The 27,283-nt window shown below is 32.7% G+C and overlaps 1 protein-coding gene across 2 annotated transcripts in view; it reads right to left on the bottom strand.

Moving 5' to 3' along the window:
* Positions 1-27,283, bottom strand: part of LOC123675100 — a 64,037-nt gene that overhangs the window by 19,370 nt on the left and 17,384 nt on the right. Inside the window, exons 1-2 of one of the 2 annotated variants that reach the window (XM_045610348.1) lie at positions 9,442-9,657; positions 3,246-3,338 (exon numbers count right to left, since the gene is read on the bottom strand). In XM_045610348.1, the coding sequence (XP_045466304.1) occupies positions 3,246-3,338; positions 9,442-9,492 (144 nt within the window). In that variant the 5' untranslated portion in view covers positions 9,493-9,657. Of the gene's footprint in view, positions 1-3,245; positions 3,339-9,441; positions 9,658-27,283 lie in introns of those variants that run through there. The other variant, XM_045610346.1, reaches the window with a different exon arrangement.

Here is a 27,283-nt window from a genome sequence, read left to right as displayed (position 1 = left end):
AAATTCTTATCAGAAAATAGCTCTTTTCCTGAGAGCAGAATAAAACTGATTTTTTTCAATGTTGTTTCATACAATTCTCAACATTTGAAAAAAATTGTCGGTAGACTGATTTTTATGAAACCTTTGGATAAAATGGACATATTATTATTAGAAATAATAAGACAAAATCATCATGTAGTAGAAGCCTAAGTAAATAATACTTAAAAATAGTCAGCCTTTCGTTTGATGGACTCATCAGAGTGCATTTTCTAATCTGATCCAAAGTCACGTCTAAGCTGATAAAAATCTTGGGACAGACTCTGAAATATGTATTGCAGATGAGCACAAGTAATTTGTACAGTGGCGTAGAAATTGAAGCTGAGAAATTCAGTGCACACACTTCGTAATTTCTCACCAATAATGGAATATTTATGTACAAAACTAAAAAGTGTGTAATACGATATTTCTCTTGAAAGAACAGTAAATTTTATTGTAATTTATTCTTGCAATATAGGTAGAACGCAATGAAATATTTCTTTATTAATACCTGTACTGAGAATATAAACGAGACTTTCAAATGGCAAGGTTGCATGCTAGTCAGCATCTTTAACATTCCTTCGTCAAGTGTAGATACATCTTAGAGTATCTTTCGATATTGAAGATTAATTGAGAAATGCATTGTTATGAATATAATAATTTGAATGAATTCATATGAAGATCTGTATTGTTATGCTGACAAGAAAAACTGAAGCTACTCATGATTTATAAGATAACCGAGTTATTCAAACCATCAAGGAACTTGACTGTCAATACTAATTTCTAAAATGGAGAAATGTAATGTTCGACTATATCGTGGTGAAAATAATAGTAATTTACGTAACAAGTCCGGAAAATAGGGTTTTTTTGGACGAATAGACAGGACGCTTACGCTCGTCCTGGAAGTCTGTGAGTCCAAAAAAACCATTTTCGGGCGTGTTGCGTACAATATTTTTTCGGCAACCATGTAAAATTACACTATCGCTGCTGCTTTCCATATTTTATTGCGATTGCGATAAAAAACATGCAAATTTTTGACAACTAATTTCATATGAACTGTCAGCCGTTATCTCGGTTGCTATGGATTCTATGATTCTTTTCCGGCCTAGTCCGGAAAGTACGTACTTTCCGGACTAGGCCGGGAAATGCTACTTTCTCAGAGAAAAAGCGTCCGGGAAGTGAGCACTTCCCGGACGGTTGCCGAAAAAATTAATTTTATTTGATACTGGGTGGTAATGGTGAACCTGAAAAGTTTTTTTTTTATTGAATGGAATCGAAAATCAACAGGAAATATATGATATTGACTTCAAAACAAGAGAAAATATAGTACTGTACGTACTACGTACTATCATGACTAATGTTTAATGTTCTCAAGAATTTAACGACATAACTCAATTCACAGTACTGTGAGATGTTCAATTCATATCATCTACCTTTTTTGTATAACAAAAACAAAAAAAAATGTTCTTCATAAATTGAATTGTTTTCTTTCTCTGATGTTACTGTTGCATTGATTTATATGTATTTCACAACAATCGTCTGTATGAACTTCAATTACCATCTGGTAGGCTTAGCTAGCTCATGTAATTGAGAATTCCAAACTTGAACTTCAACTTCTTCATTATGATGTACGCCGTCGCCTTATTGGCAAAGCTGATTCCAAGAAATATTTACGAATTCAAAATTCAGTCACACCTTATGCAAATAAAGCGCGATGTTTACTGTTCAAAGTTGTAATACCCATTTTACATGCAATATAAGATAAATTTATATTCTAATCTTGGTGGCTAGATAGTGGACCTTTAAATCACTAGACCAGCTGAGTCGTCTTAATCAAAAGCGCTTGACACGCTTAGAAAATACCTGAGCGACTCAACGTCAAAGAATTGTTTGTATGCTCTTAGGTAACTTTCTTCAACCAATCACGAACGAGGTCAACTGGTCATAAGGGGCACAGCACGAAGAACATAGCTACAGGCTTCGAGAGGCTGGAACTGAAGACTAGGAACAAAGAGAGTCGGAGAACGAGGAAATTACGGACTAAAAAGTGTAACCAACGACGTCAACCATAAAAAGTTTTACGATCTCTTCGCTAGATGTCAGCACAGGCGCCATTCTGTGATACAACGGCGGGAAATTTAACCTCGATGGAATCGGTGTTGTGTCATAAAACTCACAGCTATTGATTTACGACGTATTGAACAAAGGGTTCTAGACATAATAGTTCGATTTCATTCTATAGTTCCAATAGAAGCTATTGGCTATTGGTCAATGCGAAATTGCGAATTTTGAAGGTTATTATTGCATGAGTTGACTTTGAGTAGGATTAAGATATCTTCAATAGTTCGTCAGACAGCTATAAAGGTTTTGAATGGATATTTGCCAATTGTTGAAAGATACCTATATTCATGGTTGATAATTTCAGAGAGAAATTTCATTATTCATCTGAATTGTTAACAAGTTAGCATATTTATTTTGTTTCATGATCGATTTCAGCTATTTTCCTATCTTTTTTAATGCCATTTTTTTTGCATAATTTCAGGTGAAAAGACTAGTATTGATTTTATTTTGTTTTCACCCTTCGAAATTTGTCGGCTTAATTTTGAGTACTTGAGGCAATCATTCATGCTAAATCCCATTTGGATAGCTGTGGACAGCGGACAGATACAATTTTTGATTCGAATTTCACGAAATACATCGTGAATATTTTTCGCGACTTTGATGTCTTCTAAATTCTTTTGTGAGAATATTTTATGAACTGTGTAATTTGTTATGCCTAGAGGATAAGTACATTGTACCTTGAATCAATGGCCTAGCTGCTGAGACACGTTAATTTGAATTAAAATATAGGATTAAAAATCCTATATTCTTTTTTATCGGTTGGTATAAATATTTTTCTGATTATTTCAGTATTTGATTTATGGACTTCAACTGAACCTTCATGCTTTTTTTAATAAATAATTAATTAAAGGATCATCACAGATATAGTGCAAAATATTAAATTTTTTTCAAATTTACTCATGAACATTATGATTCGCAAAATAAAGTATAAAACATGATGAATTGTTGTTTTCCCCAAATAAGAACAGTGCAATCCCAAATCCTTACAGGCATTGACATTTACCCACTGTATCTTGTAGGGCTGGTCCCTAATATGAACAAATTGATAGTAGTCCCGAACAGGAAGGGATTAACAATGATTATTTAATAAGGAAAAAAGTTAAACTCACCTTTAAGGCACAAAAAATGCAAGAATCTGCCATACAGGCATGGCCCATCAGGTCCCTAAAACTCCGTCTGAAGATATCCAGATGCCACAGCACCTGCAAACAAAATAGCACGTGTCAGCATATGGCAGACTAAAGTTTTCAATCAAGATATCGATATTAACTGGCCAATCTGCTCAATCCCAGTCACCTCGACAGGTGGGGTATGTATGATAAACGAATCTATTCATTGATCAAACAAATAGGCATTATCGTTACCTTGACTAACTATCACCCCTTTTACATCAAGTGTAAAATCAATAATTGATACAATATTCATCTTTTTGGGGGTTTTACAACGCTGTTAATGAAGAATGGTAGGTTATTATTATTTAAATTACTTTGCACCCTACAACAACTAGATAATATCAAAAAAATAACATTTTTATACATACCAGAATAAATGTATTACATATGAGTTCGAAATCCATGTATAGGGTGCTAACAATGCTAACATTTTTCTTTGGCGAAGATCTTTCAGAGAAGTAGTTATTCTCTCTTCAAATGGACCCCACAAAAAAAAAGTTATAGAGGTATCAAAATCGGTGGTTTTTGGTCATATAGGACCTTTCTAAGAAAGTACCAGCTTCTTTTATAGATCTTCGCCAGAGAATAGAGCTTGTAATGAAATAATAGCTGAAATGTAACAGAATCTAAAATAAAATGTTGCACAGAGACACTAGTCCAGTTAAGAAATGAACGGTAGCCAACTTGGGCAAATTAATATTATTTCAAAAACCAGATCTTCTCTTTTTTACATAGAACGATGCCAAACATATATATTTTTTGCATAGTCGTAAAAAGAATTATAAATTTTTTGTTATTCCAACTCTATTGCCATTCAAGATCTTGAAAAGTTGCCATCCAACTCGAGGGGTGAAATTTGCCTCACAAGATGTCTCCCTTCAAATTAAAATAGACTTTTCTCGCTTTTCTCAAAAAGATGAATGTATAATGTAAAATTCCAACAAGAATTATAACAGATATTTACCTCAAAAAAGGCACCTGTTTCGATGTGTTTATTCATTGATTATAATTAAAAAGAACGAGAGCATAATCATAACATAACTATGTTCTTGAAATTCAAGATGTAGAGTAAGCTTTCAAATTTTCAAACCAAATGAGTAGAGTTCAAAAGTTTGATATTATATTCAACGATAAAAAAACCGTTATTTAATTAATGTTTTGAGTGTAACCAGATGATTCTTTGATGTTATGTAGAAAATGTCTTTACTCTTCTTTTTGTTTATATTTTTTTGTATATTTGTTTATACATATTTCAAGATTGCTTTCTTTCCAGAAGTAATGATAATATATATGTAAGGCCCGTAATTAGGTAAAAATTTTCAATAAAAATTTTAGTATTTAGTCATAAAATCTTCCAAGTAACATGCGTAGATATACATATTTCAAGGTCTCAAGGCACTATATCCGAATACCTATCGTATCTGGCACAGTGCGAATGAAATATATGAAAAAATAGGGTAAACGCGTATTCCTATGCTGTTTAACTGTTACCAGAATTCGAACAAACAAGAAATTCCACTAAATAAAAAAAAATCAATTAAAAAACGAACCTTTCTCAGGAAACACCTAGTTATGAAGACTACCGCTAGGATGAGTCAGACAGTCACTTGTTTTAAAACAGTTGAACTATTCACTTCCGCCTGATCCGATTGTAAACTGAAACGCTGAATAATTCATCCCTCTGTTACATCCCAATAAAAATTTCCGTTGATCATGCAGGTGTAACAACCCCCCCTTCGTAGCAGATGCACCAACCATTAAATCATCAGGGGTGAATCATATTTTCGGTCGAATTGGCATCAGAACCTAGTGTGATACACTTTACGGTGAACTTCGACTCCTAGCATCATGATAATTGATAACTTTATTTTAATTATTTATTTATTATTATTCGGTTATTTTCATTAAAATCACACCCAAAATATTTTTATAGAATTCAGAATTGATGTATTTGTATTTTTGATGATCCTAGATTCGATAAATAAGAATATTAAATATATTATGTGTAGGTTTCATTACTGTTTCATTCATTCACGTTCTGTCAGGCAACCCAAAATACATCCTTCGAAGTGTCAAATTATACTCCATGATTGCGTCTGGTCGAGGAAAAGGAGAGTTTCCTTGGATAATAAGATTAGTACTAGATCAATGTTCGTTTTCACTACCAGTGGTCCACTAAAAAAAATATTCAGGAGAAGAAAAAGAGAAAAACGAAAAGCGACTGTTCAAAAAGACATAAGCTTGTAAATTTGCAATCGAAAGTGATATAAACTCTAAATTGGAATGTCTATATTAAATTTCAGTTTAATTCTCTTGTGAAGTGCAAATACTATAAGGAAAAGACTTTAAAAAAATCAAACTTTAACACCCTGTATCTCGAAAGCAAAGCGTTTGCGAGCACATATGTATAGGACTTTTTTATCAAAAAATTATCCGAGAGATCTCTCATTTTCGTTTTTACCTCCAGTTTACGAACATCCTGTATATATAGAGATTTATTTCTACAATACCAACATTGAATTTTCTACAGAAAATATACTCAAAACTTAAAACAAATACAGAAAAATAAATCAACCTTAGAAACGGCAATCAGCACGAATTGAGTGATATACTGAAATAAACTCATGCCTCTAATGATTTATCGATATTATGAATGATTTCCTGTAAAACCTGATGCACAAAATTGTTCAGTAAGTACTCTCGACGAGACTTGAAATGATTCAATTACCTACATCTAATTCCGTTTCATCAAAAACACTCTTCCGTGACACTCAATTAATGTTAAATGTTAATAGGAGAAATTGCTGGGAAGATTATCACATACAAAAAACAATTAATGCACTTTCTTCTTAAAGCTTGCGTCTTAATTAACAATATATTTTCCACATGCGAATTCTAAATTTGAAAATTCACGGTTCACATGATGGTATTGTATAGAGAAATTTGATGAAGTGTCACGAGAGTTATATATGATGAAATTACTTTAAACTTATTACTCAGCCTCCGTAAGGGTGCATTCAATTGCTTGAATATCAGATTCATCTTACATAAGATGAAGCATCTTTGAAAATTTTATGGAATGAATAATTCAATTTTTTTTTTCAAATCAATTAATCAATAATTTTTCTATTTGAGGAGGATCAAACGATGCGCCAATATTTCTTATTGCTCAATCATCTTTTTATAATTATAATGTTCTGCGTACACATATTATTCCTCCTCCTGCAATTAGCCATATGCATTTAAATCTAGATGATGCATACCAAATAGGAAACTCGAATAAATCAACATTAATTAATCACTTCTGTTTAATTTTAATTGTCTAATCCTCCCAGTTGTTTAGTTAATTCGCATTTTTCAAGTCATTATGAAAAATTGATTTTTTTTTAAATCGAAACAATTACCTTTCTGATTTATTCAATTACTCACTGGTTAAGATATAAATATGAGTTTCCTAGATAATATTTATATGAATAACAGTTGCCTTAAAGCGGATAAAAGGTTAAATTCTTTCCTGTCGTTTTCTGTTTGAGGGAGTAAATATTGCTAGTAAATGAGTAATTTCCGCTGACACAGGAAACTGATTGTAAGTTACAAAAATATCGATGGTGGAACAAACTGTTATTATATTAAAAACACATTTATTTTGCATGCAAGTGTTACCTTTTGTTGAAATTCATTGATATTGCTGATGATGGTGTCGAATATAATTATGGAAATATTTAAGAATATTGTATCAAATTACTACAAAATAAAGGTACAATATACAAAATTAAGGACATCTGGACGAAATAAAAGGACTTAAAAATTGAATGAATGCCTCCCCCTACCATAACATAAGTCAAATCTTTATATAAGCACAGATGATGACAATGAATTTGATTGCGTAAAACGCATAATGTGATTCATGTTTTAAAGATGGATCAAGCAATAATATCGTTCAACGACAATGGTAACAGCATCATAAATAGAAAGTTTCATGAACACATAAAACATCATACTGTTCTCCGTCATAAATATCAAGAACAATCACATTGAGTCAATTCAATTGTGTTCAATGTCTTGTATTGTATTGTATTATTTATTGTAAATTTTATATTTCTCATCTATTCTCGGAAAGATGATTTGCGAAAGCTAAGAATTATTGAGAATAAATCGAAAATAATTCGAATAACAGAAAGAAAAGAAAAGTTTGAATTTTCACTATCTTACATTCTCAAGGATGGAAAAGCAGAAGTTATGATATTCACTTTCACCGGAATGAAAGATCCGATAACTCACGGAATTAGAAAAGTGAATGATCCGATTATCTCTTAATTTCGAAATATCCCTTATACATATCACGATATATGATATTCAGTTTCCAATTCCAATAGCAGTAACTGAAACGTATAATACACAAAAATAATAATGAGCATATCATATCTCATACCACTTTGAATGGTAGTTATAGATTGAATTACACTTGTGCCATTCAGCTGTCTCTGAGCATTTCTACACATTGTTGTTAACATGGTAGTTTCTAATTTTTGCTCTATAAGCTAGAACAAAAACTGCAGTGTATATTGTTATGTAATTGATGATGATAGTAAATTTGATACCGAAAATTATATTAACGTAAATATTTTTCCTCGTGATATGCCTGAAATAATAGATCCTTATTTTGTTGTTTTAATTTTGAACTTGAATCGCTAAAAAATTGTTGATTGATTCCTGGTATACATGGAAATAACCTATTTTCGGTTCTCATATAGATTTTCCATGATTGAGCAATTTGCTAATACAGATTTGTTGTTTGTGCTTGTTGATTTTCTGTAGGAATAGCCGAAAAATTCAATCTTCTTCACATTTATTAAATTAAATTTATAGGAAACGACTATATGTATTACTTGCCGCGCATGACAACGTCGAACTTGAGTTCAATGCAAGAACAAGAAGGGATTCTGTGAAAAAGTATGGAGAGCATGTGTGCCAATTTTTCCATAAGATATTACTACTTGAAGAAAAATTTTGGAACAGTACCTACGAAAACCATTCAAATGGTGACACTCAATGCTTTTGGTTTATTATTTTCAATGATAATTTCACAGTGTGAAAGTGAATTGAAAAGAATCCATCTGTCCACCGTCCAGAGCATTTTCGGAAACTAAGAGAATTATTGGCATGAAATTTGGCACAAAAATTAATTGCTATACTTCATTGATACCCCCAACCCCAGTTCGATCCATGAATTTTCAAAAAATCCAATAAATCATGGAATCATATTTAACAAAAATGCATTTCTCAGAAAATTAACATTACATAATCATGAAATTGAAAGGATAAATTGCTACAATGATACTTGGTACAATATTTTTTACAGCAATATCCTAGCACTTACAGTTTACGAGATGTGAATTATTGAAATTTTTATTCGGATTTCGGAACTAATGACTCTGGGTTCGAATCCCGGGTTTGGATATTGATTAAAAATGTTGACATTGTTATTTTTCGCAGGGAATTTGCATTGGATATGGAAATAATAAACCATAATCTAAAATTTGCAGTGTTTTGTACTTAAAACTAGGAAATAATGTGACAAAGACTAGTAAAACCACGAAAAGAAATGACCATATACTTAATGATACCCTACATTTATAATGATATATATAAGTAAATTCAAGGGCAATCATTAGTCTCTTCGTAGGTAACAATTTTATACAATTCATGACTAAAAATCATAGAACAAGTCGAAATATTGAAAACAATCAAAAAGTTCTGAACTGGACATAGATTATCTCGTGAATTGCAGTTATATGCACTTGTATCGCTTTGTAGGTACATAATATTATAGTTTTTTACAAGTGCAGTGTATGAAGGTATCATTGTAATTGTATATTAAGCTAAACATAGAAAATTCAAAGTGGACCTTGACCATTTGGCAGGTATGTTCGATTTTCAAATGTGAATTGTCAACAACCAAATTATCGACAAAGTTGAAACAAAATCTACACATCTGAAAAGATTTTGTTTCAACTGTTTTGTTTACCTCCAGTATCCCTCAAAGGAACACACAGGTCTTAAGTCAACATGGCCACCACAAAACAGTCGACCAAGGCAATATGCAAATAAACGTAAACAAATCTGGACTTACTTTTGATATCTGAAACAGAGCCCTGGCTCTAGAGGCCTTTCCTTTCGTCATCTTTCCAAATCCGTCGTCAAAAACGATTTCCCATAGATATTTCCCGGAAAAACCGCCAATTTCTACATGGTAAACCAAGTAAACATCACTTTCAGGGACAGGTTCGTGAACAAAATACAGACAGAGGTTTCGAGATACGACCACAAAAGCCGGTCGAGCGAGCTCACTGTACCTGCACAGGTGTAACGGAGCGAGGCCCCTTCTTAGGGGGGACAAGGGGGTCGCACCTCACGAGCGGGGCTAGTGTCTTGGTGTCGACCAAATAGCGGGCTCTGGGGCCTTTAAAATTCAACATGGTGGCGAAGGAAGAGGCAGACAGGAAGATTCGATTTTAATATTGTTTTTGGGTAGTTTTGATGGTACTGCTCGATGCAATTTGAATTTGAAAATGTTAAATTAATAGAGTAATGAACATAGATAAAGAAAGTATACGCAATTTTTACATGTCCCCAACATGGTTAGATTACGTTGTCGGATTGTGATGTATTTTCAAATCCACAATTTTACTATATCGTTATGAATGTATAACATATTGAATGAAATATATTTATTTGAGCGAATCTCAATTGAATATCAAATTTGAATCCGATATTTTTCCTAATTGTCGATTTTATTATAAGCAAAATATTTATTATTTTCTGGAACTAGGTACCCAAAGAAATTCAAAGTTTGGCAACTTTTGCTCTCCTAGTGGCATCGGTTGTTTCACGTCGTTTGGCGCGCTTGAAGTTTGTTTTATGAATTTCTGATATATTTAGGTATTTATTTCAATATATTTTGAGTCAATATTGGTTTACAACTGTATACCAGAACGATTGAACATAATAAAGAAAGAGGAACTTAAGAAGATACTGAAAAGCTTCCTGATAAAAAAAGCTTATTATAGCATGGAAAAATTCTGGAAATTCAAATTTGCTCACTTATAATGTTCGTCTGAATTGTTTAAGTTAAATTGTCCATATGTCTTCATACCTTTTATGTATGTGTATATATATTTACTGACACACCATGTAATATTTGATGGGCTTTATTATTCATTATGTTAATAGTTAACATCTGAATAAATTACTATTATTATTAATATGAAACGTTGATTCACTATTGGACATATGAATTGCATTCTTTGTGGAGAAACTCGCGAATTGAGTGAAATATCGAATCACTGATATGTTTTCATTTCCGCGCGCTTCATGTCGAATTTAGTAGTTCATGTTGGGGACAAAATTTGCTTACTGAAAATGACATATGTTCCCTCTATCTATATGTTTATTACCCTGAGGCATTTCCAAAGGGATTTTGAAATAGATCTTCCACCAAGAGAATAACTCTAACCTCACAATATTATGTTCATTACTTGTTCATGTATTTCAGTATACACTGTGTCCCTAAATTAAGGAACAAATTCATTTTTAGCTAAACAGACCATTTTAAGAAATGATCCTGAAACAAGTCGATTTTTTATTTCAATTTACCGTATTTTAAAATAATAATATATTATACAGGGTGAATTACTTTTGAGTAATGACGTCACCGTCATTTTTTTTAAATGGAACACCCCATTTTGTCTCAATTTTCCGATTACTCTAGCTGAGCTGATTCAAAAATTTATCACATGTTGATTCCAATTGGTACAGGGTGGACAAAAATACAATAGTTTTGTTTGTGCTCTCAAAATGACGTGTAACATTCTTTATTAGTTAAAAAACTAAATTAACAATATTATCAAAAGTACTTATTGTCTAACGGCAATTGGTTTGAATGTAACACCCTGTAGTCGTTACATTTTTAGATTAATAAAAATGAGCTGGTTCCAAACATGTTTGGTACTTGTGGTCTAGCAGACAGAATATGAAAGAAATCATTTCTTATTTTTATACATTTTTATTAATCTAAAAATGTAACAAACTACAGGGTTTTACATTCAAACCAATTGCCGCTAGACAATAAGTATTTTTGATAATATTGTTAATTTAACTAATAAAAAATGTTACGCGTAACTTTATGAGCAAACACAAAACTATTGTATTTTTGTCCACCCTGTACCAATTGGAATCAACATGTGATACATTTTTGGAATCAGCTCAGCTAGAGTAATCGGAAAATTGAGACAAAATGGGGGTGTTCCATTTAAAAATATGACCGTGACGTCATTACTCGAAAGTAATTCACCCTGTATATTAGATTATTATTTTAAAATACGGTAAATTAAAATAAAAAATCCACGTGTTTCAGGATTATTTCTTAAAATGGTCTGTTTAGCTAAAAATGAATTTGTTCCATACTTTACGGACACAGTGTATAACATATTGAATGAAATATATTTATTTGAGTGATTCTTAATTGAATATGCAAATTTGAATATTTGGAATCTGATATCTTCCTAATTGTCGAATTTATAATAAGCAGAATATTTATTATTTTCTGTATATACCTGCTGAAATCTAAGGTTTAGCAACTTTTGCTCTTCTAGTGTCATCGGTTGTTTCACGTCGTTTGGCGCGCTTGAAGTTTGTTTTCTGAATTTTTGATATATTTAGATATTTATTTCAATATATTTTGAGTCAATAGGAAACGTTGATTCACATAAGAATGGGACATAAGAAGTGCATTATTTGTGGAGAAACTCGCGAATTGAGGGAAATATCGTACCACTGAAATGTTTTCATTTCCGCGCGCTTCATGTCGAACTTTAAAGTTCATGTTGGAGACAAAATTTGCTTACTGAAAATGACATATGCACATGCACCCTCTATCTATGTTTATTACTCGAAGGTATTTCCTAAGTGATTTTGAAATAGATCTCCCGCCAAGAGAATAACTCTAACCTGACAATATTATGTTTATTAGGTACTTGTTCACGTACTTAGGTATAAGTAAAAAGAATTTTTATAGTGCTAACCGAAAATCATGTCAAATAGTACAAACCATATGTCATTGAATTGAATTAACTATAAATGGTTCGAAAAAAATCTCATTCATCAATACCTCAAATCTTTTATTTATGTTCCTGTAATAATTCCAAGTAATCCAAGTGTATACGTAGAATTAAAATACGTTGAGCACACTTTACCCATCCATGTAAGACATCTGTTGTGGTTAGCGTGAAATAAACATTCACCATGCCTGGTGTTCATGAGTATTATTTCAATTACGACTGAAAAGGATAATGAAGTAGTAAGGATACATATCAGTTATATTCTTAATTGGTGCCTCGTTAGGAAATTAAGGGGAAACAGATTTTTGTTGAGCCTAAAGACTCAAGAAACTGCAAATTTGTAAAATTCGACCGGAATGTCTTTGTATTAACTTTTTCTCAATGAAGACAAAGTTGGCATATAGGTACTCAGTAAGAAAATAATATTTATTTATGGACTAGTCCCGTGAAAAATCTATTTCTGTGAAGGAAGCTGGGTTTTTTTTTACAAAATTCAAAGCGAATTCTGAAGACAATATTCACATTCAGAAGAGGTTAAAAAGAGAAATTGTCCGAAATCTATAGTAGATGCAAAAACTGAATTTAAATACAGAATAGGAATAAAATGCATGATTGAGATTACTCGTTTCATCACTACTTTCGGCGCTAATCAACATCTTTGCTGTACCAAACAGGTGCATTATAAAACGCATTGGTGGCTGGAAATCTAGCAATGTTGCAGAGAGTAGTGAAAATTCGCAAAAGGTATGCATTTCAAACTATCCTGAATAACTATGATTTCGTATCTGTGGGTCCATACACCCTTGTATTGTAGCATTCTTCACTTCTACTCTATTTATGCTATTTCACAGGAATATGGTATGGTCTGGTTTGAGCCGTAGATAGTCCCATAGGACCATATACGAGAATTTCATATAGTCCTATGGGACTATCTACGGCTCAACTATCTACTACTACGACTATCTAAAGTTGAAATTCTCGGAATTTTCATATCTCGCGTTCTATTGGAAAGATCTTGATGGAAATTAGTGATAATATTTGCTTCAAGCAGTTAGTGGTTCCATGATTATAGCTGAGATCTGAATATTTCGCATTCTACTAGTCAGGTTTTCATGAAATTTTTTATAAATAAAAAAAAAAGGTTTCAACAGAATTTAGTCTTTTTAAATAGTATGCATGTGCAAATCAGAACTTCTCCGGAAATAAGACTTGGACAGCTGATTTTTTAGAAGTGAAGAACAAGGTGGCATATTGACACATTCATTGGCAGGGTTTTTTTGGATGTCCTTTTCACTGTTTCCCTTTTTGTTATTAATGTCCAACTAACGAGGAAAAATTTCAAATTGCAGAGTATATTATAAGCAAGAGATGTTGATCCAGTCAAGTTGAAATTCAGTAGGTGGAGTATAAGACTTAGACAACCAATGCATGAAATCCCTGGCGCCAAGCCAGTACCTTTCTTTAATTTGTGTGGTATCAAAATATATTCATGATGCTCATAAAATTTTTTGATACCCCAATATATTCACGATGCTCGTCAAATACTTATGTCATATAGGAACAAAGGACTTCCATTTTCAAATGACTAAAACTTTACTGCATGTGGGTGTAGTAACCAGAAACGGTCATCTCCAAATCGTCTTCTAGACGTGATCCAACTCACAATATTATGATCACAATAAAAATAAATTGAAGAGATATGAATGTTATTTTTAGATGTAATATTTGATTATCAGTATTTTCTTTTACTGAATATTATCGCATACACAACAAACTATATCATTAAAGATATCACTTCAAGTAGTAAACACAATTGCAGTGAAATAGTACAGGATTAAGTCCAAAAACGTATCACCAAATGGTGTTTTTCATTACGACCATCCTAGACTTGTGTCAGATCTCTCAATTCAGAGATTGTAGCAGTTGTGTTAGTCAATGGTTGTGTTCTGAAAAGGCTTTGCGAACCCAAGACTTGTCAGCGATTTCACGACATGACAACCCCGTCCTCCGTAGACCAATAATTCGACCTCTTTCAAATTCACTTAGCTGGCGATAAATTCCGCGTATACGTAATCTAGGCATTTTAACAACTGAACATCGACTTTGGATCTCCTCGAAGAGCTGATTTGTTGTAAAATTTAAAAAACTTGCAAAAAACTACTACAATATTCGAGTAACAGAAATTGTTTACATGAAAAAACCTTCACGATTTTTTTCTCCGAATTCAATCATTTACTCCTTGCTATATTATCTATATTTCCCAAAAAACAAATTGAAATTTAAACTGCTCCTTCTGGGAGATGATGTTTCTTTGTCATTTAGTTAGTATAGTAGTAGATAGTAATTTAATAAAATTGCTTTTCACCAATCAGTACATTTGTTCTCACTAGAATTAGTTAACCGTGTCATGTACGTATTCGTATTGTTCGTATATTCTTGGTTTTAGTTTAGCACTAATCCGTCATTATCAAACTAGGGTATCAACATCAAAAAAGTTTAACTAACCAATATATTTTCATCCTCTTCTGATATAACTATCTTTGACTATGATTCAAAATTACAGCATGCATACAGACTATTGAATGTCTGGTCTTGAGATCATTATGATCTAGGTTACAAATGAAAGTTTTTGCTCCCATAACACCACGTAACTAATGATCAATCCCATTATCTGCCGAATTCAATGTGCGATAAATATCTCTCAATGGTGATCAAAGCAATTTCCAGTAATAATGATTGTTTGGATACAGGAATTGCAACGAAACCTGAGAAATGATAGATTAGATTTGTACTCGCTTACAATCGAGTGAACCATTGTTTTTAGGAGACTGCATTTTATTTCATTCAATCAAATTGGATTTTAATTATTGGTTTTGGTGTGAGAACAGTCATGGTACTTGTAGTATTTAGAGAAGAGATGCATAGATAACGTAGACGGTCTATAGAATTTTTTTTGGGATGTATTCCATGTAGGTAGTTTGATGTAATTGCTTTACTACTTATGTTATCATTGAGTACATTATACCCTTAAGCAAATAATTTAAATCCTTTATGAAATTGGCAATTCTTGAAGAATCCCGTTGATGTTAGATTGCCTGTAGCAAAAATTGTCTAATTATCAACTTTCTGTAAAATTATACCATACTCAGACGGCATGTCTGCGAGCATTCTCATTAATTTCGTCTTTTCTAAAAATTGAACAAACGGGTTTTGTATCGGTATTTATCTCTGGTACATTTACCAAAAGAGCTGACTTTTTATCTTCCACTTGAGTTACTAATATATTGATAAGTTCTTGTCGTCGGCATACAGCAAATACATCGAATGTAAATGCAAATTTGTGATCATGAATAAATTTCAAAGCATCTTTTCTAGCCAGAATTATGGACTTTTTTGGCTGATATTCTTTCGATCCTTGCTTCAAATTCCTATTCCACAAAATTATGTTAATTTTGGAAATTAATATTACTATTTACCATCAAAGACTTCTTTACCATTGAATATTTGGAACTTAAGAACTAGCAGAAAAGAGAGAATTTCATTAATTCATACCACACAGTATTCTGCCATCCATCTTCACAAAATTTTGGAACTCTTTGTCATGGAAAGTTCGTGAACTTTTTAGCAATAAGTTGTCTATTGCCTATTTTGCTAATTTAAATTTTTTTCTCGAAATCGGAGGCAGATACGATAAAACTACAAGAAATCAAAAAGTGTAGTACTGGATATAAGAATCTTTTAACATTTTTCTAAACTACCAGCGCTCCATCAAAGAAAAGTTCCGGAGCAAAGAAACGGGCACTGTTCCAGAAAAAATATCACCCTGTAGATTTAGATTTAATTAGGGAGGTTACGTTTCACTGCGACCTAATGGTCTATTGTGCCCCCCATCAGAGCTATTCTCTCCATAACGTAATCTACAGCTCGCCTTCCAGTTCCAGAGTTCTGATGAACTCCAATATCTAGGATGGCTTCAAGGAGGCTAATTCCTCACTTCTATAAGTTTCGTGTCCAAGGCAGGTTTTGCGTTGGCTAGCGATGGCGAGGCATTCTGTCACCAGGTGATCCGGAGTTTCTTCCTCCTTGACACAGAATCTGCACTCGTCATTTTCTGTTAGACCCATTCTCATGAGTTGTTTCCTAAGGCGGCAATGCCCAGCGAGGAATCCAGTGAGGAGGTGTAGCATATTCTTACTAATATCCAGATACTTCTTGGATCTTGTAGAGTCAAAGTTTCAAAGAAACTTTTTGGAGTCATCCAGACCAGGAAGATTCCGCCGGAGTTTTTCTCTTTCGGTTACCACTTTTTCCTGAAACTCTTTCTTGTAGGTGCATTTGTCTACATCACAGAAAGGTTCCGGGCCGATGAAAGGAGTTTGTGCTCCTTTTCTGGCAAGTGTGTTGGCCTCCTCATTCCCTCTGAGTCCCGAGTGGCCGGGAACCCAGAATATCACCCTGTAAATTTGCATTCAAACTTAGCACGTCACATGAGGAAAACTTCAAATTTAAAATGAATATCTTGTGAAGAGAAGATGCTATGAGGAAAAAATTAATCTTTACCACCCCGTATCTTGAAAACAAAGCGTTTGCGAGCACATTATTATAGAACCTTTTTTTATGATTTTGTTTGTACCTCCAATTTAGGAAAACCCTGTACAATGAATTTCTATGAAGGACCGAATCCATTAAATATTTAATTAACACTCTTCATCAACCTTTCAGAAACAACTCATACGGTTTTAAGTGAAAACTCCTGCACCCTTCATTCATACCAACTCCTTACAATACATTTTTAATTGAATCTAGTCGTCAGGGTTAGACGCAGCATAATTCGTAGTAGCATCGTTCCTAGAGGCGCAATTTGAATATAATACGAATTAATATCGCCTTATTACGGTGTAAAATTAGAAGTAGATGTGGGAAAATTTAGCGGTGCGTGTCTTTACCCATACTTCTGAGAGTATCCAACGTTTCATTCTTCGCTCCATGTGAACCAAGCCATTTCTTTAGGTTTATGAGAACCACAGAGAGGCGCCAATCTTCGATCAAGAGATTCAGAACGTTTCGCTATCTGGTTCCGATCGGATGGAAGTTTGCGTGTAATATATCATTGCTTGGTTGAAGTGTGAGAAATAAGAAATAGCAGCCATCATCACCAGCATCAATCACAGTAACACAAAGCGTTGGTGTATGGTGTGGATGAGATGACCTGCCTATGAGAAATCAAATGTGACGATATTCTCATTTCTGGATTGCTTGGTGGATCCTATTTCAGAATATTGGTTTCCGGATATTTTGTTATTCATCCGGAAACATTGTTACGTATCTCAATGACCGCTTGATCTGATTATAACGAATTTTACAAAAGAAATTATACAGTTGAAATTGGTTACATTGGCAATATTGTGTATTTTGTTGTCATTTATCATTTTTTATGTCATTTATGTTGAGTAGGTCATTCAATCAAAAAAAGATTGAGTTGGAGGATAGGAGGAGGCAACATAAGTTAGTTTCTCTAATTCTGTGGTTATTCCGTTAATTCTTCCACATCTTGTAGAACAAAATCGTGCGAGAATATATCAGAAAAGCACAGTTTTCATGGTTATATTTTATTATTCTATGTTGGTACTCCGAACTTTCCGCCACGGCTTTATCTGTCAATTCATCAATTTGCCTCAAAGAAATCAATTCTGCCAACCAACATTTTTCAATGCAAAAATCACTAAAATATATTTATGGAAATATTTCATTAATTTCAATGGAAATGCTATGAATTAGAGAAAATAATGTATAATTCTCGTACAGAAGGCTCATTCTACCACTCGTTCATTCCAAAACTCGCCACTTCGTGGCTCGTTTTTGAATTTTGAACTCGTGGAAGAATATCAATGCCTTCTGCACTTGTATTATAAATAACTATTCCTAACATAAAATTATTATGGATGAGAAGCCAACAACCTAAAAAGATCATATTCACAAAGATCATGTTCACAATCCAAATATAAGATCAAAAGATTCAAGAACACCACCAATTCATAAGGCACTGTCTTTCAGATTTGAATTATATTATAGATTTTATGTAGAATACTCTTCCATATCAATATAAGTCTATGACTGACTGTAGATTTAGAGCTAATCTTACAAGGTGATTCAACAGGATGGCCTATTAGACGTTTATGGAAAACTAATCATAATTTTGAGCTGAAAATTTTTATATTGGGGTTTGAGACAATGATCTTTCTCCCTAAAATTTTCAGATCTCTACAATTTCTGGTTATACCGGAAACATACTAGTACTTCCTTATTTCAAATGGCACATGCAGTATATTATTGCATCATTGAATAGCTTTTTTGACGACAATTTCGGCAATGTGCCATACCTTGGGTGAAAACTGAACGGTTCATGAGTTAATTCTTTTGAAAAAAATTGTGGCTATGAGGACTCACTTTTTTTTATATTTCTGCAGAAAAAATTATTTTCGAACAATTTTTTTCTTTTTCGATTCTGCAAATGCGTAGTATTATAAAACTCTTCGCGGTTCATTTCAGACGATTCTACGTACAAGAATAGTGGGGGTTACTTAAGCAAACCCTACACCTAAAATGAATACTTTAATAGTTATCGAGGAGTAAATGAGTAAAAACAGCAATGACTAAATTTTACATTTCATGAATTATAATTAATTTTTCGTTGGAATTGTTGAAAAATCCATGAACCAATACAATTTTCAATTACGAATAATTCATTACAATTCTTGAAATATCAAATTGAGTTATGGAAACATCGAATTTCAGTTTCTTTCTAATTTATTTTCCGGAAGTCGCAGACTACTCCACACAGTTATGAATTGCTGTTTTTACTCATTTAAAGTTCTTCCTCGATAACTCTTCAAGTATTCATTTTAGGTATAGAGTTTGCTTAAGTAACTGATACTCTTTTTGTACGTAGAATTGACTGAAAAAATTAAAATATAGGTTCTAACTTGAAAATCTTGAGTTTTTGGTCCGAACCGCAATCTTAAAAAACTACGTATTTCCAGAATCCAAAACGAAAAGAAAATTCGAAAAGAGCTTTTTCTGCCGAAATATTCAAAAAAATGTGAGTCTCCTTCGCTACCATTTTTTTTATAAGAATCCCATTAACTCATGAACCGTTGAGTTTTTACCCAAAGTATGACATATTGTCGAAATTGTCGTCAAAAAAGTTATCTAATGATGCAATAATATATTGGGTGTGCCATTTGAAGTTTTTCCGTTGCAGAGGAACAAATTAATTGTTTCTCTTATATCGTAGCTGCCTGAGTTTATCGAACATTCTCAATTATCAATTATTATTCATGACGAATATCAGAATAATTTCATCACCTCACAAAATTTTAAATGGTAGTAGTTAAATATACCAAATTTTTTTCAGAATCTCTCCCGATACTGCTGTTTTCCTGTCAAATTGAATAAAACCATGCTAAATTATGAATGAATTATCACCATAACATGGCACGCTCAGTTTAACTCAATAATAGCAACACTCATTATCAAATTTTCTTATTTGCACATTTACTGAAATTCGTCTCTGCAAATCACCGCACAATAAATTATTTACAAGACAATTACACACTATAGGTTTGATCTGTGAAACAGATCATAATTTGCGGAAATTTCCGTTTAAATATTCATGAACCTGGGTACCTAATATGTAACCAAAACGGTATTTCCGTGCATTGTTTCCTGAATAAGAAAATCATTCGTTTCATGAATGAAGTAGATGTTGATCGTGAAGAAATACCTTTAGAGCGACATTAGAACTGCAGACCGTATATAACGTTCTGTGGTCTCCATGGGCGCAAGTGGCGCATGAATGAACGAGTCACAACTTCGAATCGCTGCTTTTTGTTAATTATTATCTATAACATATAGTTTTCTCTTCAATCGAATTGTTGAACCTTTGAATTGAGATATTACCTGTTTCGGAAACAATTTCCAACATTTCATTTGTTGGAATATTTAGAATCCAGACTTCGCAAATTTCAAAAGAGTAATTCCAAGCTAATTATTGAAAATTATTAAGCAAAAAGCAGCTGTCCAACAAGAATAAATATTGTTGAGATTCTAGAATGAGCACTAGCGGATTGAGTTAACATTGATGGGTACTGGGAAACCATCAATTTTCTTTGCTTACAGAACTATTTACTTTTATGAGTGGGTAATGTGAGATACATACTAGAGTTTTATGATGCCTTGGATAAATTTAGATTGTCGAAACATTGTTGAAGTTCTTTTCGAACTGTGTAGAACAAAGTGAAAAAGATTGCAATTGCCAGCAGCTGAGTGTTCTCTTATTTCTATTAGAAAAATATAATATTACCTAGAAAATCTATCGATAATTAATAATCTATTCATTTTCGTTCTCGGAAACTATCAATAATTGTATAAGGTCAGAATCATCATATTTTGAGGTTTAGAATCTACAATTTAGAGAGTCCTAATGAATCACCTTGTATAATAACACAACATTGTTGGAGTTATTTTTATCAATAAGTTAGTACAACTATTCTTTTCATTCTCGATTATTTTCAACGTCGTCATTCAGTTTGCAATTGATGAAAACATTAAAGAATAATTAAAAAAATTTAAGATATCATAGTGCGCTTCCGCCATTTTGCAACATAACTTCGACCTTTTGATGACTTTCAACTTCTCAAGATTTAGGTATATTAATAATAAAATAACTGTTTTCTGTTTGTCGACTTTAAACGATGATTTTAGTCATACTGTGTCAAAACACTAATTTTGTAGAATGTTACTGGTATTCTTGTTCTCGACTCGGACATTTTCACTTTACTTGATATCACAACTAAAAATACCTTGAAATTGTTATAATGTACCCTATGAAAATCTAATATTTGTTTCAATTTTTTCTGGAAGGTAAGAATTGTGACTGACTGCTCAAAGTAACTATGATTCTCGGAACAATAACTTTTTAATATTTAGATGCTAGAATTATGCTAGAATTTTCAATTTTGATGACGCCTTCAACATGTAATTTTTATTGAAGCTTGTAATGGTTATTTTATATCAATTATACTATTCTATTTATATCAGATGTCTACCCGATATGTATCCCAGAGAACGAGCTCCCAAATTGGACGTATGTTGTGAAAAGTAGATATTGAAGAGTACCTATATTCATTTTTCTATTGAAAAATCAAAATAAGAGGGAACATTATTGAAGATAATTATATTTAGAACTAAATATAAAGCCTATTTTTCTATTCACAAGGTAAAAACCGTTCCAGCATGCAAAAAAGATTCTCTTTCTATTCTTGTTACTGATCATTAAATGAATCTGTAGAGAATTATTATGGGTTTCACAAAATTATTTATGGTAACCAAACTACCGCGCGAAAAATCTTGAGAACAAACGATCATATCCATCCTAACATAATCACCTCCAACACGAACAATGTTCCCAAAAATCTTTTTACGGAATTGTCAACTCAACCAATTAAGTTACATCATACTAAACAGCCATTCATGCCAACTTTGTGTACGGTATGGCGCATTGTGTGCACTGTAAACACCATTATCTACTTTTTCATTCGGAACTTGTATTATTTCCACATCCTCTACGTTCATAATTTTGGTTGAAACAAGGCAATGCTCCTACACGTCTCTGTGATGAATTTTAACCGGAAGCAGGTCGATTGTGTATAACCACCTTAAGCCGGCTATAATTATATTCTTTCCGGTAACCGCTGACCCATGACGTAAATTCAACAATGAAGGCTCCGATTGACCCTTTGTTAAACTTCGTTAGTTCCTTAGAATTAGTCATAGCGTCTATTTTTCTTAGGTGCAACCCAGACGGAAGCAACAGACTGAGACCATGGGAAATGATACACCTGTTTTTCAGCGGATCAGCTTTGATCTCTATCGGATCGCGATCATAACCGAATCCAACGATTCGATCACGATGTTTTTTATACGAATCATTGATTTTTCTTGGAGATTAATATAGACTATTTATCGCAACAAATTAACCACGATGGATCGAATCAATATGGGAATTAACAAGCATAGAAAGTTGAAAAATATCTTTCGGCGAGTTTCACAAAACTATTATCGTGATGAAATGTCATACGCTCTTGAAAAAGACTGAAATCGGACAGGCAACTTTTGTAGTGACAACCCTCCTTGTATTGGATTTAAGGCAAATTGATAAAACAGTTGATTTCCGCATGGATTGCTATGACACTTACATCAAAGGTCACTGTCGTTTCCGTGCAGATATGGATGGTTTATTGTTTATTCAGAGCCACCTACTGAAGGAAAGGAAAGTTTGGATAATCTCAAGTTCGTATCGCATGAATTGTCTTGAATAAAATCAGGGGAGAAGAGTGTTCAATTTGAGTTGATTTTGGGTGGACCCACTAGAATTCAAACTTAGTGTTTTAAACCTATTCATACATTGCTTCAAATAGTACTCTCGATTTCATTTATGTTAAAAGTGTTCTTATTTTGAAGATGATTAAACCCTTCATTTCCTATTGCCTCATATCAATAATAGGTATATTTTAATCAAATCTAGTTTTGGTTCGAAAAAAATAGAAAAACACTGATTGATACAATCGCCAATTGCATCCTTGGAGGCCGCATAACTGTATAAAGGTAGGTGTATAATTGGTCTTCAAGAGCACAATTGCCAAATGAATGAAGCTTTTTATTTTTTCAAATAATATTCTTCTTGAATTTTTTATGATTTTGATGACGGTATCAGCACGAAATTTTGTAAGGGGCTGGAAATTGATTATATGCGCAAAATTTAAAAACGGTGGGATCAGCACGAAATTTCGCACGGAACTTGACATGGTCATTCTATACAGGGTGTTATAAGGATAAAAGATTAGTAGAAATAACTTTTTTTATTAATTTATCTACAGGGTGTTCCTAAATTGGAGGTACAAACGAAAATAACAGATTCCACAGATCATTTCGAGAAAAAAAGGGGAAAATATTAGTATTCTTTCAGCTTCACGCAGCTTGAAAGCAGTTACAAACACGTACGCTGAACAAGTCACGGTTCTTTAAAGTTGACCCCCCGTGTCATTCGTTCCACTTCTACAGCCTATTTCGAAAACCTGTAGAACGTATCCAACCAGTCTTATCACAGCAGTTCAAGTCTGTGTTTTCACCAAAACTCCTTCTCTTATGGGCGCGAGCAAAGATTATTTCGACGTGATTGGTTTACACCAAACGGGTTTGACAACAATATTCTCATATTACTACGGTATATTGTCAGCGAGCTTACCAAAAATGAATTTTCAATTATATCCGATTGAATGGAGATTCGAAGTGATTGGAGCTTTAATAAAATGTATGAATAATTGAACTCAACATCAGCTTCTTCGCCAAAAAGCATGAAACATTCTCACGCATTTCATTTTGAAGAATATTTCCGTGATTACACTTCCGATCGAGTTGATATTTTGCATGTATACAGGGTGTTTCAATATAAAGTGAACAAACATATATAGTAGTGTAGATGACACCGGGAGAATCATTTGCCTCATGACATATATCTCGTTTTCGAAGCATAAGCGAGATACAGGGTGTGCAACGTCATTTCTGGGCATTATTCTATTGAGTGTGGTCAGTTATGTATTATAACCAACCTTTGAAATTACAATTTCTGGTCACATCAGAGTATTTTTGAATGCTCGAGGTGAAGAATTTAGAAAAAAATTTAAAAATGGCGGAAAACCTACAATGTTCGTGATTTCTTTTGTTTTCAAATCGAATTGAATTTTGTGAATGAACTCAATTTTTTAAGAATTTCCGTGAAAAAAATTCATAAATCGAACATTTCTACAGCGAAAAAAAATTTCACCCAAAAATTTTTCAAGATTGTACTTTTTTTCATATCTAACACGAATATGAGGTCACATGTACCTATCATCTAATATGTGGCCCCATAGGGGGCAAATCGCGCAATAATTACTAACGCTCAAAAGATCCAAAGTGCACATCAGTGTTTAAATAGTCATTTTGAAAGTTTGAACAGTTTTCTTAGAGTTGAAAATGAGCCATGAAGTGTCGAGTTTTTGAATGAACGAGTTTTAGGATGAGATGTACGAGTATTTTACTACAACTTTTCATATCTTATAAGATTTCAAAATTGTAAATTCTGAAACGAGTTGCAGAATGGGCTCCTATTCCAACACGGATGCGAAATTCGAAAACGAGCGAAAGAGCGAGTTTTGGAACGAATGAGTGTTGGAATTGCCTTCTGCAACGAGTATTAGACAATATTTTCTCTATTTCAGACAAATTCTGAGAAATACTGTCGAAAATCCATGAAAAATGCAGATTATACATCCTAGTGACTTTTGTATTGTATCTTGGCAGTTGGTGTGACTGTTACGAAAATTGACAGATTACGGAATTTGAATTTGAATCGTACGTTTCGAATTTCGAAATAATTTATAATTATGCATTAAATTCGTGAATTATGTCAAACGAAATCGATTTAACATCACCAGAATTAAGATAAATTGCGAATAATGTTGTAAATCATTTCACTATATCCAAATTATATTATATTGACAATTAACGCGTGTTGAAATTTTAAAAGATCGGAAGTCAGTGTAGACAACCACAAAACGAAAAATATAACTGAAAACAATGCTGTTATGAGTTCATTACAGCACTGTTTTTAGTACTATAATGAACTAATTACGATACTAAAATAGAGAAATGAATATATTCCATTCTCCGAAACAAAAGTATAATTGATCTCTTTCGAGATTAGCAATACTGTTCCGTTATTCAATATCGACTTCTGTGAACTAGAAGCACTAAAATTCCATAGAATCATTAATTTATCCTTCGAACACTTGCACAACCATACTGAACAAATTCAAAATAAACCCCATTCGCTTCAATGCAACCGTAATAATTACAAATATAGAAAATTATCTACCTCGACAGAGAATTCTTGACACGTTCCAGTAAAGGTGGTTACTGGTTTTTGTTTTGTTGGATCGATTATCCAAGAATGCGGCACTCGATATACCTTGATTGGTTAGAATTGTAATCACCTGCTCTATAGTAGTTCAAGGCGTGTAGGTTCTGCTGACCATAGATGAGTATATCGAGGATATGTCTTATTAAGCTCTTCACCTAAATACTGTAATATTTATGGATTCGCTTCCTCGCTTCCTTTATACCTACAAAGAGCGAAAATGATACGTGTATCGATGTACTGGTTTCATTTGACTTTGGACTGCCAGAATCAATTCATTCTTGGAATATATGTATTACATTTGGCAGCTGGAAATGAAAAAACCAAAATGATCAAAATCACCCAAGGAGAAACATTTTTTGACATATTTGAAATTTTCAGTTTATTTTGAAATGTACCTATCATACTATACCATCAAATTCAAAATTTCAGTTATGAAATTTTTAGTATTTATATTCTCCTGTAAGAGGAAACATAGTCAAGTTTTTTTGGAAGATGCTGATGAAACAAAATGTATATATTTATCTATCTCCATCTTTATGTGTTTACGAAAATAAAGCAAGAATGATAAACAGCTGTCGGTAAGACCAAATTTTATGATTTATGTTCATATTTTATGTTTTGTGCCTGCCCAACAGTAACTCAAAATATCATGTTCCATTTTCATAGGTAGTAAAGGTTGAAAAGATATAGGTAACCAAATTCCTTTCGTTTTATGGCACATTTCGCATTCACAAAAGATATTTACTTACAAAATCTTTGTGCCAAATATGTTGCAATTTGAAAATTTTCTTGACAGTTCTCTGTAAAATGAATCGTACGATGCAGAATTAAGTTTTTAAAATAATTTTGTCATACATAAATTGTGGTATTCGAAAGTTGTATATATATTAGAAATTTACTATTCTTTTCTTCATATAACAACTTTTAAATCATACTGATTTTTATTCGACATCTAATACAGTATAGTTTTGCTTTTTTCATAAATATCAAATCCTTTTATGATGAAAATAATCCAAAATTTGAAGTAAAAGTAAGTTGAGAAATTTCTCAAACAACTGATTTTTTTTCGGAAACTATTGATTTTCTGTTATCAATAAATATGACTATATCGAAAGCAAATGATTGATTTTAACACCTCCTTCAAGGTTCACGTCTAAATTGAAAAAACCCTGTAGGTATATTGGACAAAGATATTTTCAGATAAAAATTAAAGAACAAAAAATAAGAGTTTCCTTAACAGCAACAATAATTTTACCTATTCCCATAACTTATTGGAATTAGGTTAAGGCATACGTTTAACCATCATTTTGAAATTCAAATACCGAAAATAAAAGTTATGGTCTAATCTTCTTAGAAGCTCTAGAAATAGACACACTAAAATTATGATATTATCAAACGACCAATTGGAAATTAACCACTGCAACAGCAAATTGCTGAGTTTCCCTTAAGATGTTCACCAAAAGAATTATTAATGAGGGCATAAATATATTCAGGTGATTTCAATTCTACATACCGGGTGTACCAAGTTATCGTATACAGGCAATATCTAGCTTATTTGACAAGATAATAAAAAAATTGCTTTGAATAACATCAAAGAAGCTTCCTAATCATGTATAACATCATTTGATATTTGACATTTGACAGCCCTGTGGTAGCTACCTCTCACTTTTTATTTTTAAATGGCAACCCCTGTATATTGTCACTGAAAATTGCGTGTCATTCTATTTGGGATACAACGATAGTACATACTTGGTATTTAATAACAACATAAACATTAACTTTTTGCGAAGTGTGAATTGCAACTAAAATACCTACTATGCAATTCAAAAAACGAA

The sequence above is a fragment of the Harmonia axyridis genome, chromosome 3, assembly GCF_914767665.1.
Source record: "Harmonia axyridis chromosome 3, icHarAxyr1.1, whole genome shotgun sequence".
Taxonomy (NCBI): Eukaryota; Metazoa; Arthropoda; class Insecta; order Coleoptera; family Coccinellidae; genus Harmonia; species Harmonia axyridis.
The sequence above is the reverse complement of the archived record's forward strand: the minus strand, read 5'-3'. Positions and strand labels throughout refer to the sequence as shown.